Source organism: Berghia stephanieae, chromosome 2 (genome assembly GCF_034508935.2).
Source record: "Berghia stephanieae isolate SIO BIC M18660-M18661 chromosome 2, UCSD_Bste_1.3, whole genome shotgun sequence".
Taxonomy (NCBI): domain Eukaryota; kingdom Metazoa; phylum Mollusca; class Gastropoda; order Nudibranchia; family Aeolidiidae; genus Berghia; species Berghia stephanieae.
The window spans coordinates 45534243-45547105 of NC_088361.1; the positions used below are offsets into that span (position 1 = coordinate 45534243).

General features: G+C 37.6%; 1 protein-coding gene across 1 annotated transcript in view; it reads right to left on the reverse strand.

Annotated features, from left to right (window-relative positions):
* Positions 1-1849: 1849 nt before the first annotated feature.
* LOC144964982 (phosphorylated adapter RNA export protein-like) overlaps positions 1850-12863 on the reverse strand; it is a 12365-nt gene continuing 1351 nt past the window's right edge. The window contains exons 2-5 of the mRNA XM_078899802.1: positions 11830-12508; positions 10562-10653; positions 7799-7941; positions 1850-5932 (exon numbers count right to left, since the gene is read on the reverse strand). Of these exons, the coding sequence (XP_078755928.1) occupies positions 5542-5932; positions 7799-7941; positions 10562-10653; positions 11830-12508 (1305 nt within the window). The 3' untranslated portion in view covers positions 1850-5541. The remainder of the gene's footprint in view (positions 5933-7798; positions 7942-10561; positions 10654-11829; positions 12509-12863) is intronic.

The following is a 12863-nucleotide window of genomic DNA, read 5'->3' on the forward strand; positions in this document are numbered from 1 at the left end:
GGCGCTTGTAACACATTTAGGTCTATCAGCGCCAGTAAAAAGCAAGAAAATTGGATAGTAAAAACATTCTTGATGTACAATTAAAAGGACTTGAAGAAAATGTAAGACAAAGGGGAATGGCTCGAATAGGGAACAGATGTAGATTCCAAGAGCACACTATCAGTGTACTTAGTTTAAGATCACCTAAAAGTCTCTCCCAGACACCAGCACAAGATCCCACTAAGAGGAATACACTCAAATGTTTACAAATCATATGTTAAAATAAAAAAATAACAGTACATAACAAAGATGATTTACAAGGAAAAAAATTCCATCTCCTAAAACTAAAACTATACAATCGACTGTTTCCCTCTCCCCCAGAAATGGTACAATACATTTGACTCTTTCCCTCCATGCTAAGGATCTCCGCCACGACCAGGAAAAAAAACGAACAATCCAAAATTCCAGAACAAAGGCAGAGGGTAACAGACACGAGGGATAGAAGACACAGCAAATGTGACCTCCTGCCACCATGGGAGATCAGAAGATCCATGAGATGGCCAGTGTTCTGACCTCAAATGATAAATGGAGATAGAAAAGATGCGATTGACAAAGACTCACTATGAAGGAAAACTAAAATCGCCCACATGTTTAAGGGATGACCAGCCACTCCCATTCTGTAAGACCAATGACAGTCATGTTTTTGTTTTTAAGGGCTTTGTGGAACTTGCAACACATTTAGATCATATCAGAGCCAGTGAAAAAAAGGAAGGAAATTGGATAGTAAAAACATTCTAGAGGTACAATTAAAAGGACTTGAGGAAAAAGTAAGACAAAGGGGAATTAGTTCAAATAGGGAACAGATGTAGATTCTAAGAGCACACTATCAGTGTAATCAGTTTGAGATCACCTAAAGTCTCACTCATACACCAGTACAAGATCCCACTAATAGGAATACACCCAAATGTTTACAAATCATATGCTAAAAAAAAAAAATAATAATACATAACAGAGAGATGATTTTCAAGGAATAAAAATATCTCTCAAAACTATAACTAAACATTCAACTGTTTCCCTCCCAGCCAAGGACTCCAGCCAGGGTCAGGACAAAACTAATGTTTTTGTTTTTATTTTTTAAGGGTTTTACGGCGCTTGCAACACATTTAGGTTATATCAGCGCCAGTAAAAAGGAAGAAAATGGGATAGTAAAACGTTATAGAATTACAATTAAAGCACCCAAGAAAAAGTAAGACAAAGGGGAACTGAGAACAAATAGGGATCAGATGCTTATTCCAAGAGCATACCACCAATGTACTTAGTTTGAAACAACCTACAAGTCTCATCCAATCCCAACAAAGAGGAACACACTCAAATGCCTACATTATACACTCAAAATAAAAATAATAATACATAACAGAGAGATGATTTACAAGGAAAAAATATCATCTCCAAAAACAATAACTATGCATTTGACTGTTTCCCTCCCAGCTAGGACTCCGGCCAGTGCCAGGACAAAACCAAATAATCTCATTCCGAGACACAGACAGAAAGCATGTTGGATAACAGATATCAGGGGATAGAAGACACAGTGTGTACCTCTCTGCCCACTATGGGAGGTCAGGATCCCCACCCAGGGACAAAACTAAGAAACCTCATTCCAAGAAAAGACAGAAAAAAAGGAAGACAGATCCTGGCGGATAGAAGACACAGCAAGTACCTCCCTGCCCACTATGGGAGGTCAAGAACCGCACCCAGGCAGTCAATAAGATTCCAAAACCATTATTAATGGAGAAATCATAACATTGTGGCTGAGACCATTAGAAGCTGCTGCTAATATCAACAATGACAATCAATCAAGGTCTCCAAACAATTATTACAAAAAGCATTGTTTATTTACCAATGGTTTTCTTTTACATCAATACAAAAAATATTTACAATTTATGTACATGTTTTACCAACCATACGAAAACAAATGATGTAAAAAAAAAAATTACATTAAAAAAAAAAGGTAAATAGACAATATGGAAAGAATTTAAATTGACGAAGATAATGACTTATCAAAAGTAACTTCCATTTGAAAACTAGAAATGTCATGTCTCCATACAAGAATAAAGTGTCTTTTTTACCTGACATGGCGGGTTTTTGCACCAAAAAAAATTCCAAAATTTGCAAACAAAAAAATATCCCCAAAATTGATTAAAAATTGCGATTAATTTTCCAAAAAAACATAATCAGTTCATGAAAGAGAAAGGTAATTGTTCGTTATTAAGGGTTTCACGCGCTTGCAGCAAATGTAGGGTCATATCAGCACCATTAAAAAGGAAGAAAATGGGATATTAAAAAAGAAAATACTCAATTAAATCTTTCACGTTCTACACGAGCTAGAAAATTAAACTGTCATGGCAGTTTTTTGCAATGCTTGCGGCCGCAAAAAATAGCTGATTTGCACGGCCGCGAAATTTGCAATTTTTTGCAAATTTTCGAGATTTGGCAAAAAAACAAACAACAAATTTTTTTTAAAAAGATATATTTTTAAAAATATAGTGGGGACCAGTGATGATAATCTTCCTCCTTTATTTATGACGTTAGTCTAGACACACTGGTGCAAAATGTCAAAAAGTAGCACAAGACACATGGTGGCCATGGATGAGAAGATGATCGAAAGGGAAGGGGTTGGAGCAAATGGGTAAATATTGGTGTACTTTTCAGCTGTAGCATGATAGTACATTTGCCGATTTTATAAGTTTTATAAGCGTTTCTTTTTTATTTTCTTCCTTTTTAATTTTTGTTTGTTTTTGTTTGATTGTTCTGAATTTGTTAATAGAATTCATTACAACTTGTGTCTAATTATAAAACAATTTTTAAAAAAATAAAAAATCAATTCATCAATTCCTCTCTCTCTCTCTCTCAGCCACCCTTCTATCTTCATATTATGTTTATAGATATCATTTGGTAATAGAGAGATTAGTTAGGCTGATCGATTTAAGATCTGATTGTTGAAAGGCTAATTTAAATTTGCTCTACAGATGGAATATGTTTTGCAATTGAATAAAGTTTCTTATTTATAAGCTGCATCATCACAAGGTTGCAATAATACAGACACTAGTCGGGTTTGTTATGTAAAAACAAATACCTCCTGGTCTTTTAGCCAAAAGTTTATCACAATCTCTTGATAAAGTGGGCAGCATTATAGGCCTCTAAAATGTTTAATTGGAAATGACAATTCATTAAATTATATTTGCAAAAGGTCAGGATGTGTCTAATGATCAGAAATGCTTTAGGACTAATAATATATTAAATAACTATGAATAGCTATGTTATATTTGCATTAGATTTGGGCTTGACTGACGGGCCGGTAGATTTTCCTCCTTTTTGACAAAATTGTCATTATCATCACTGGGGGGACCTGTGCTTGTGTCAGGATGAAACATTTAGATCATCTCAAAATAAGTACACTGATAGCGTGTTTTCCTTTTTCTTGGGTACTTTAATTGCAATTCTTGAACTTTTTACTAGATCCCATTTTCTTCCTTCTCACTGGCGCTGATATGACCTTACATTTGTTGCAAGCGCCATGAAACCCGTAAAAATAAACAAATAGGCCTACCTTTCTCTTTCATGAAATAATTATGGGGTTTTAGGAATATTAATCGCAATTTTTTGCAAAATATTTGCTAATTTTTCGCATATTTTGCTGTTTTTAGCTTGCAAAATTTGGGATTTTTTTTCTGCAAAAAACCGCCATGTCAGATTAAAAGAAAAAAATATTTGACTATTTTTTGTTCTTTGCAAAATCTTGAAAAGTGATGCAAAAACTGCCATGCCAGTTTTACAGGTGATTTGGAAACAGGCAATTATCAAAGATAAAACATTAGCTTCTGATGGTCATTTGGACAGACAGGAAATCCACCTACTCAACCAAATGACTCAAAGAAATAAAAAGAGAGTGAGAAACAAAATAAACAAACAAAAACACAAAGAAAGCAAAAAGTTATCCGAAAGCATCTATATAGTCTAGTGGCATAACAATCGCTTTCGGATCGAAGGTCCTGCGTTTGAGCCTCGCATAGTTGAGTCCTTTGAAAAGGCCCTTTACTCATATTCTCTCACCATACTCAGCTGTAAAATGAGTACCTGGCCATTAACAGCACTGTCTCAGTCTGAAAAATTGTGCTATTTCGTTCTATATGTTACGCATTTCAGTTGATCAGCAGCCTTTTGTAAAGCATTTTGAGCATACATGTTTAGTGGATATTGCGCTACATATAAAAAAAGCTCAAGCTCAAGAAAGATTTCAGAGGACACTTAGTACAAAAAATATTCTACAGCTTCGGATAAGAAAACAATCCGTTGATCATTTGGTGATTGCCACAATGATTGTAGGTCAACGAGCAATGAAATATTAGCAAAGATCATTTGTATGAAATGATGACATTAGGTCTGATATTCTAATTTTGATACAGATTCATAATAATTGTTGATTGTAACTCTTGCGTTATATTTGTGAGATGATCTAGCAAAAAAACCTGTCGGATGTCGGAAACAATTGAATTCCATATTATTACATATTGGAACAGAGGCACCAATTCTAAACAAAATGCAGGTCAAAATATTAAAAACGGAGAAAATCACTTTCAAAGGCAAGACATACACTATACTACAAATTGCTTAGAATACAGTTACATTATCATCACAACAGCGCTTGCACACCAGATTCATACCCAAAAATAAAAATAAAGCCCTTCTGTAACACAAACCAAAGGTTTTGACTTTATTTCCCCCCCCCCCCCTCCCATTTGCCCTTCTTGACAAATACCACTGTCTCTATGCATCAAACCCACTGGGGTGAATGACAGAAGGGAATTCATTTGTCACCAAGACTCAACTCTTCTCAAAGTGTCATCACTGTCGCCATTGCCATCATCACTAAATTGTTGTCATCAACATCATCATAGATTAAATAATTAGAAATAACCATTGCTTCCTTCCAGACCTGCCTAGCACTACGAAAAATTAGTAGAAATACGAATTTTGGCTCCAGCCACAGGACCACATTCGCCTCTTTGACTCAATAAATCTTGTTGAAAAGGAAACTTTAGTTCCTTTGATCCTTTTAAATGGACTTTGGAGCATGTTTGGATCATGCTGAAGGCAATTGATTTAATTCTAAGCTATTTAAGTTGACTTTTCTATTTTCCCCTTGAAAACTAAGAATTTTTGAAATTTCAAGTAGGCAGCTCTGCTCCCCTAACTCTGAAGATTTCACTCTCTGATATCGTTAATGTGTTTTACTAGCTACACTGAAAGTTTGTTTTCATCGACGGCAGCCATGTTTTTTCCCCTAGTTACAACGAGGTAAGAAAATCAAAAATTATGCAGATAACAAATTTTTCAGCTTTATAGATTAGCACATATCTAAAAAAACTAGTTTGCATGACCCCCCGACAGGTTTAGTCAAATCACCTCACATTATACTATGTCTGCACTTTCATCCACCACAGCCACATGGCCACCATCATCACAGCCACATGGCCACCATCACCACAAACATGTATTGCAATATTACACCATGTCTACACTTTCATCTACCACAGCCACCTGCCCACCATCGGCACAGACATCTATTTTGCTATTTTCAGATTCTGCAGTCTTTGCAGCTTCTTTCTGTTTCTTTAAAATAGCAGCTTTGGCTTTGGCAATGACGACAGCAATGTCCTCCTCCTCCTCATTGTCCTCGTCTTCAGCTGATACGTTGTCCGAGGAGTCTTTGGGCTCTGGCGTGTCAGGCCTATCTGGCAAATCACCGACATCCACGTCTGCTTCCACCTCGTTCTCATTGTTATTTTCTAACTCCTCCAATTCTTTGGTTGGCGTTGGAGTCTCTGGCCTGTCGTAGTCCATTTGGTTGGGACGTCTTTGTTTCTTCTTCCACTTCTTTCGAGCAGCAGTTTTACTGAAGAGAAAAGCAAGAAAGTATCTTAAACAAAAGCAAAAGTCCATGAAATAACTTCTAGAAAAAGGTGCTATGAGCAATTTGTAAACTGTATACTTTTTTAAAACAAAGCATCATGGGAAGAATAAACATATAGAGGGATAAAAGGCACATCTAGAATGGCCATCCAATATTCCATTTGTGCAAGCTGATTTATCAGGGATGCACAATGAATAAATATATATCATATAATATGTACTGTCAACTGGGTACGCTATTTTTGTTTTTAAGGGTTTTACAGCGCTTGTAACACATTAAGGTCATATCAGCGCCAGTAAAAGTAAAAAGGAAGAAATTGGGAAAGTAAAAAGTTATAGAATTACAATTAAAGCACCCAAGAAAAGATGAGACAAAGGGGGAATTGGTTCAAATAGGAAACAGATGTAGATTCCAAGAGCACACTATCAAAGTACGTACTTAGTTTGAGATCATCTATAAGTCTCATCCAGACACAAGCACAAGTCCCCACTAAGAGGAATACACATAAATGATTCCAAACATGTAAACAAAACTTAATACATTGCATAACAGAGAGATAATTTACAAGACAAAAAATATCATACACAATTGATTGTCTTTCTCCTAGTTAGGGTATCCAGCCAGGATCAGGACAAAACCGAGTAATCTCATTCCAAGACAGAGACAGAAAGCATGTTGGAAAACAGATATAAGGGGATACAGTAAGTGCCTCCCTGTACACTATGGGAGCAACTGGGGTAACTTTGACTGAAAGGGTAAAATTGCCTCTTGAATTTTGGACCATTTAATGTGCCTACATTATTTTTTATTTTTTTTATCAATTATTTCCCTTGATAAAAAGTCCAGTTTTCTAACCAGGAACATGACTACAACAAAGCTGAGATTATAAAAAATGTTCCATATTCACAGAGTGGCAAAGATTCCCGTTAAAGCAAAGTTACTCCAGTTGACGGTCTATACACAAAACACCTTTCTAAGGTGAAATAACAATTCATGTCCTTCGTAATGCAATATTATGTGTTCCTTTCCCCATCCACTCCTGTAAAATCCATGAAACCATTCTTTAAATACTTGCCAAAGAAAACAGCCAAACACTCACCACTGCATGAGAGAAGGAGGGCATAATTGTTGTAAATTACTTTACTCAAAGACATCAAAGTGAAGCGAAAGTATGATGCTATGTGGTCTTGGGTACGACACTCGGTTTGGGATTGGAAAGTCCTGGGTGGGAGCCCCGCTTGGCGCATAGTTGAGTCCTTGGAGAAGGCTCTTTACTTACATTCTCTCACCGTACTCAGGTGTAAAATGAGTACTTGTCCGTTAACAGCGTTGTCTTTGTCCAAAAAAATTTGGTAATACAGCCTCCTAGGCGTCATGTCCCATTCTAAATGTTAAGTTTTGCTGTTGGCCAAGGATTCCTTGTAAAGCGCTTTGAGCATGTTTAGTGGATATGCGCTATATAAAAGCTCAAGTATGCCACTGTTACCCATCAAGTCACTGACAATATTCCACATTGCTTGACTTTGTTAACAAAACAAGACAGTGTTGTGATTCTGTCACTGATGCCATAAAATCATTAACGTGTCATCACTATCACTATATCAATGAAGTGCCAGTATTACTATTCGAAACCAACAAAACAAAACAAAGAAAAGTTCTAAATAATGAAAAGAAAAATAAACTGCAGCAAGTAATAATACAAATGTTTTGAGAAGAATATAAAAAGGATGAGAGAGAGAGAGAGAGAGAGAGAGAGAGAGAGAGAGAGAGAGAGAGAGAGAGAGAGAGAAAGATAGAGAGAGAGAGAGAGAGAGAGAGAGAGAGAGAATGTGGGAGTTTATTTCTTACATCTTCCTTAGTTCTTTTTTCCTCTCTACCCACTTCTGGTTTTCTTGCTCAAAGACAGCAGACTGCACATCCTGTGATATTGATGGCTCATTTTTCATCAGTTGTATGTAAACACCACCAGGGGTACGACGACGAAACCCATTCTGAAAAGATAAGAAGAAATAATAATAATAATATAAAAAGCAGTCCTTCAAAGCCACCAGGCTCATGGAGCCAGAGTTTATCCCGGTTTCTATAGTGTGAAAAGGACAAAGGCAATTGCTTGCTACCCTTTGGATAGGACACTAGTCTATCGCAAAGTACTTCCACTAGATCTGACAGACCCAGCTACCCAATCACTGCTGGGTGGACAGTTTAATTTTTAATCTATCCAAGATTGTGAATACATTGAGAGTATAAATAGCATGACTGATAGATAGAAAACAATGAGTGAAAAATATGTGAAAGAAAAAAAGAGAGATTGATTAAATTCCTGTATCTGAGTAAATACGCTGTTTTGCAATGATATATGCTCTAATCTGACTATATAGGTATTTATATTAGTCATCATCCCACCCACATCTTCTACATCCACTGTTTTGATATGATACAGAGATGCCAACTTTAAATTTCGCTCACAGGAGTTTCAGCTACCACTTGTAGGAATTTCAATGCCAAAAGAGGAATTTCCGCGCACAAAAAAAAAAAAAAAAGGAATTGGAATGGTATTTGGCATTGTGTTTACATATTGTATAGTTATAAATAGATAACTGATTAGAATTACAGTGTATATTATGATACATAAACACATTGCAAATTACAATCCCAAAGTTTCCTTATTTCAAATGAAGTAAAGCGCCAAAACCTAATGGTAGAGATTGTAGTACTGGTGGTAGTGAGGATGATGTGGTGTTGGTGGTTGTAGTAATAGTGGTAGTGATGATGATATGATGATATGGTGGTGGTGCTGTATGAAGTAGTAGTTGTAGTGATGATGATGTGGTGGTGGTATAGTGGTTATAGACGTTGTGGTCGTGATGATAATGATGTGGTGGTGGTAGTACAAATGGTAGTGATGATGATGTGGTAGTGGTGGTTGTAGTCATGGTAATGATGATGTGGTGGTACTTTAGTAGTAGTCGTGGTAGTGCTGATAATGTGGTGGTGGTGTTTGTAGTAGCACTGGTCGTGATGATGATGTGGTGCTGGTGGTTGTAGTAGTAGTGGTAGTGATGATGATATTGTAGTGGTTGTTGTTGTAGTATAGTAGAGGTAGTAGTTGTAGTAGTAGTGATGATGATGATGTGGTGGTGGTGGTTGTAGTAGTAGTAGTGGTGGTAGTGATGATGATGTGGTGGTGTTTGTAGTAGTGGTGGTAGTGATGATGATGTGGTGGTGGTGGTTGTAGTAGTAGTGGTAATGATGATGTGGTGGTGGTTGTAGTAGTAGTGGTAATGATGATGTGGTGGTGGTGGTGGTAGTATTGTAGTTGTAGTGGTAGTAATGATGTGGTGGTGGTGGTGGTTGTAGTAGTGGTGGTAGTGATGATGATGTGGTGGTGGTGGTTGTAGTAGTAGTAGTAATGATGATGTGGTGGTGGTGGTGGTATTGTAGTTGTAGTGGTAGTGATGATGTGGTGGTGGTGGTTGTAGTAGTAGTGGAAGTGATGATGATGTGGTAGTGGTGGTTGTAGTAGTAGTGGTAGTGATGATGTGGTGGTGGTGGTTGTAGTAGTGGCGGTAATGATGATGTGGTGGTGGTTGTAGTAGTAGAGGTCGTGATGATGATGTGGTAGTGGTGGTTGTAGTAGTAGTGGTAGTGATGATGTGATACTGGTGGTTGTAGTAGTAGCGGTAGTGATGATGTGAAGCTGGTGGTTGTAGTAGTAGTGGTAGTGATGATGTGGTACTGGTGGTTGTAGTAGTGGTGGTAGTGATGGTGATGTGGTGGTGGTGGTTGTAGTAGTAGTAGTAATGATGATGTGGTGGTGGTGGTGGTATTGTAGTTGTAGTGGTAGTGATGATGTGGTGGTGGTGGTTGTAGTAGTAGTGGTAGTGATGATGATGTGGTCATGGTGGTTGTAGTAGTAGTGGTAGTGATGATGTGGTGGTGGCGGTTGTAGTAGTGGCGGTAATGATGATGTGGTTGTGGTGGTTGTAGTAGTAGTGGTAGTGATGGCTGTAGTAGTAGTGGTAGTGATGATGTGGTGGTGGTGGTTGTAGTGGTAGTGGTAATGATGATGTGGTGGTGGTTGTAGTAGTAGAGGTCGTGATGATGATGTGGTAGTGGTGGTTGTAGTAGTAGTGGTAGTGATGATGTGATACTGGTGGTTGTAGTAGTAGCGGTAGTGATGATGATGTGGCGGTGGTGGTGTAGTACTAGTGGTAGTGATGATGATGTGGTGGTGGTGGTTGTAGTAGTAGTGGTTGTGATGAATGATGTGGTCGTGGTGGTTGTAATGATGATGGTGGTAGTGGTAGTGATGATGATGTGGTGGTTGAAGTAGTGGTTGTGGTAATGATGAAGTGGTGGTGGTTGTAGTAGTAGTGGTAGTGATGATAATGTGGTGGTGATGATGGTTGTAATACTAGTGGTAATGATGATGATGTGGTGGTTGGAAGGGGGGGGGGGGGTATCTTTGGAACAAATTGACCTCACCGGAATTTGACAGAAGTTGCCCGGAGCCCGGAATTTTTTGCTACAGACCGAAGTTTTTTTCTCGGTGAAACCCGAGTTTTGGCATCACTGTATGATATATGCTCTAGTCTGACTATAGGTACTTACATGAGTCATCATCCCACCCACATCTTCTACATCCACTGTTTTGTTGTAGAGCTGGATTGCCTTCTCATTCCCTATGGCCTCCACAATACGAGCTGAAATGAGATGAGACAAAAATGCTTAACCATCAACTATTTTTAAAACGTTAAGATAACACGGGAGAATGCATTTATTTGCAGGATATTGATTAGCAATGACCAACTTTATTCATCATCAATCTCTTAAAATATATTGATTTTCAAAATCTTTGTTACAATAATGAAGACAGTATTAAAATACACGAGCAGTTGGTGGTTTATCCGAATTCTGTTATTGAAAATAAATGTTTTTAAAATATAAGAAAACACCCTTCATCAAGAGGTAGCCATACCATCAGTTAAAAATTAACAAATGTTTTTGTTTGTTTTTAAGGGTTTTAAGGTCATATAAACGCCAGTAAAAAGAAGAAAATGAGATAGTAAAAAGTTCTAGAATTACAATTAAAGCAGCCAAGAAAAAGTGAGACAAAGGGGAATTTGTTCAAATAGGAAACAGATGTAGATTCCAATAGCACACTATCAAAGCACTTAGTTTGAGATCACCTAAAAGTCTCCTCCAGACACAAGCACAGGTCCCCACTAAGAGGGATATTCAAATGTTTACAAATCATATATAATATGTAAACAAAACAATACAGTGCAAAACAGAGAGATGATTTACAAGACAAAAAATATCATCTCCCAAAACTCTAACTATACATTTGAATGTTTCCTTCCCAGCTAGGGTATCCGGGCAGGGCCTGGACAAAACCAAGTAATCTTATTCCAAAACAAAGACAGAAAGCATGTTGGAAAACAGATATAGGGGGATAGAAGACAAAGTATGTGCCTCCCTGCCCACTATGGGAGGTAAGGAACCCCATCCAGAAATTAACAAAAGACCCTCCATCAGGGGGTATTCATACCATCAGCTAAATTAACAAAAGACCCTTCATCAGGGGGTATTCATACCATCAGTTAAATTAACAAAAGACCCTTCATCAGGGGGTATTCATACCATCATTTAAATTAACAAACACCCTTCATCAAGAGGTATTCATACCATCGGTTAAATTAACAAAAGACCCTTCATCAAGAGGTATTCATACCATCAGTTAAATTAACAAACACCCTTCATCAAGAGGTATTCATACCATCGGTTAAATTAACAAAAGACCCTTCATCAAGAGGTATTCCCATCAATTAAATTAACAAAACAACAAATAAAACATGGATAAGGTTTGATGTACTTACTAAATAAAGCCATATTCTGCTCCTCCAACCCGTCAATAATGGCCTGGATGACTTTACTACATTCATCATTCTCTGTGACATTCAATGGACCCAGTCTGTTTTTTTTCTCATGAGGTCCAGCCCTTGGGCCTAGGCGGTCTTTGATATTCCTTTTGCGTTTTCTCCTCTGTTGCTTCCTCACTTCTTTCTCTAGATCAACCACTTCCCCAAAAATGTCCTCTTTTTCAGCTGCCTCAGTGCTTAACTCAAACGTTGGCCTATCATCTTCTTTAGCAATAGTAAAATCATAACTCTCAACATCTCTATTGGAACCAGACACAGGCACATTCACACCAAACTGCTTTATGTCTTGAGACAATATTTGTTCAGTCATGACTGCACCCCAGACATTGTTCTTCCTCTTCCTAGCAGCTCCTTCCGCCAAAGCCTCTGCCATTCCAGGGGCACGCAGCGGGTTAACAAAAGTGCTGGAAGCTGTATACGAGTTGTCAGTTGTGTTTGGAAGCCTACAAGATTTCTTCCCAGGAGAGCGATACTCGTCATTGTCGTAGTCGTTGTCACTGCTATCTGGGTCACTTTGATCCGAGTTGATGATAATTTGAGGAATGCAAGCTTGTCTGTACAAACCTGTTGTTTCGGCTTTCTTATTCATTTCTGGTTGCTTTATCACCTCTGAAGTCTGACAAAGAGAAACATGATAGAATTAAACCTGAAGTAAAAGTCCAGAAAATAGGGAACAAAAGTGTGATCATGTCAACTGGCTCCAATCTCATTAGAAGTGTAAAACCACTCTTCCGAGGGACTGGATACATACCTTGTGTAATTGATCTTGTGGTTTCAGAGAGATATATTAATAATATTATTATTTTATAGTCTACATAGTTGGTCGTCAAAGATCATCCATTCTTACTCTTTTACATCCTAAAGTCCTTCGGATCTGCCTGAATATTCTGCTTCTAAAATAGTTTTGCCATTTTATGATTCAATAAATAACCTATTCACTATATATTATAAGGCCTCCTAAGGACTGGTTA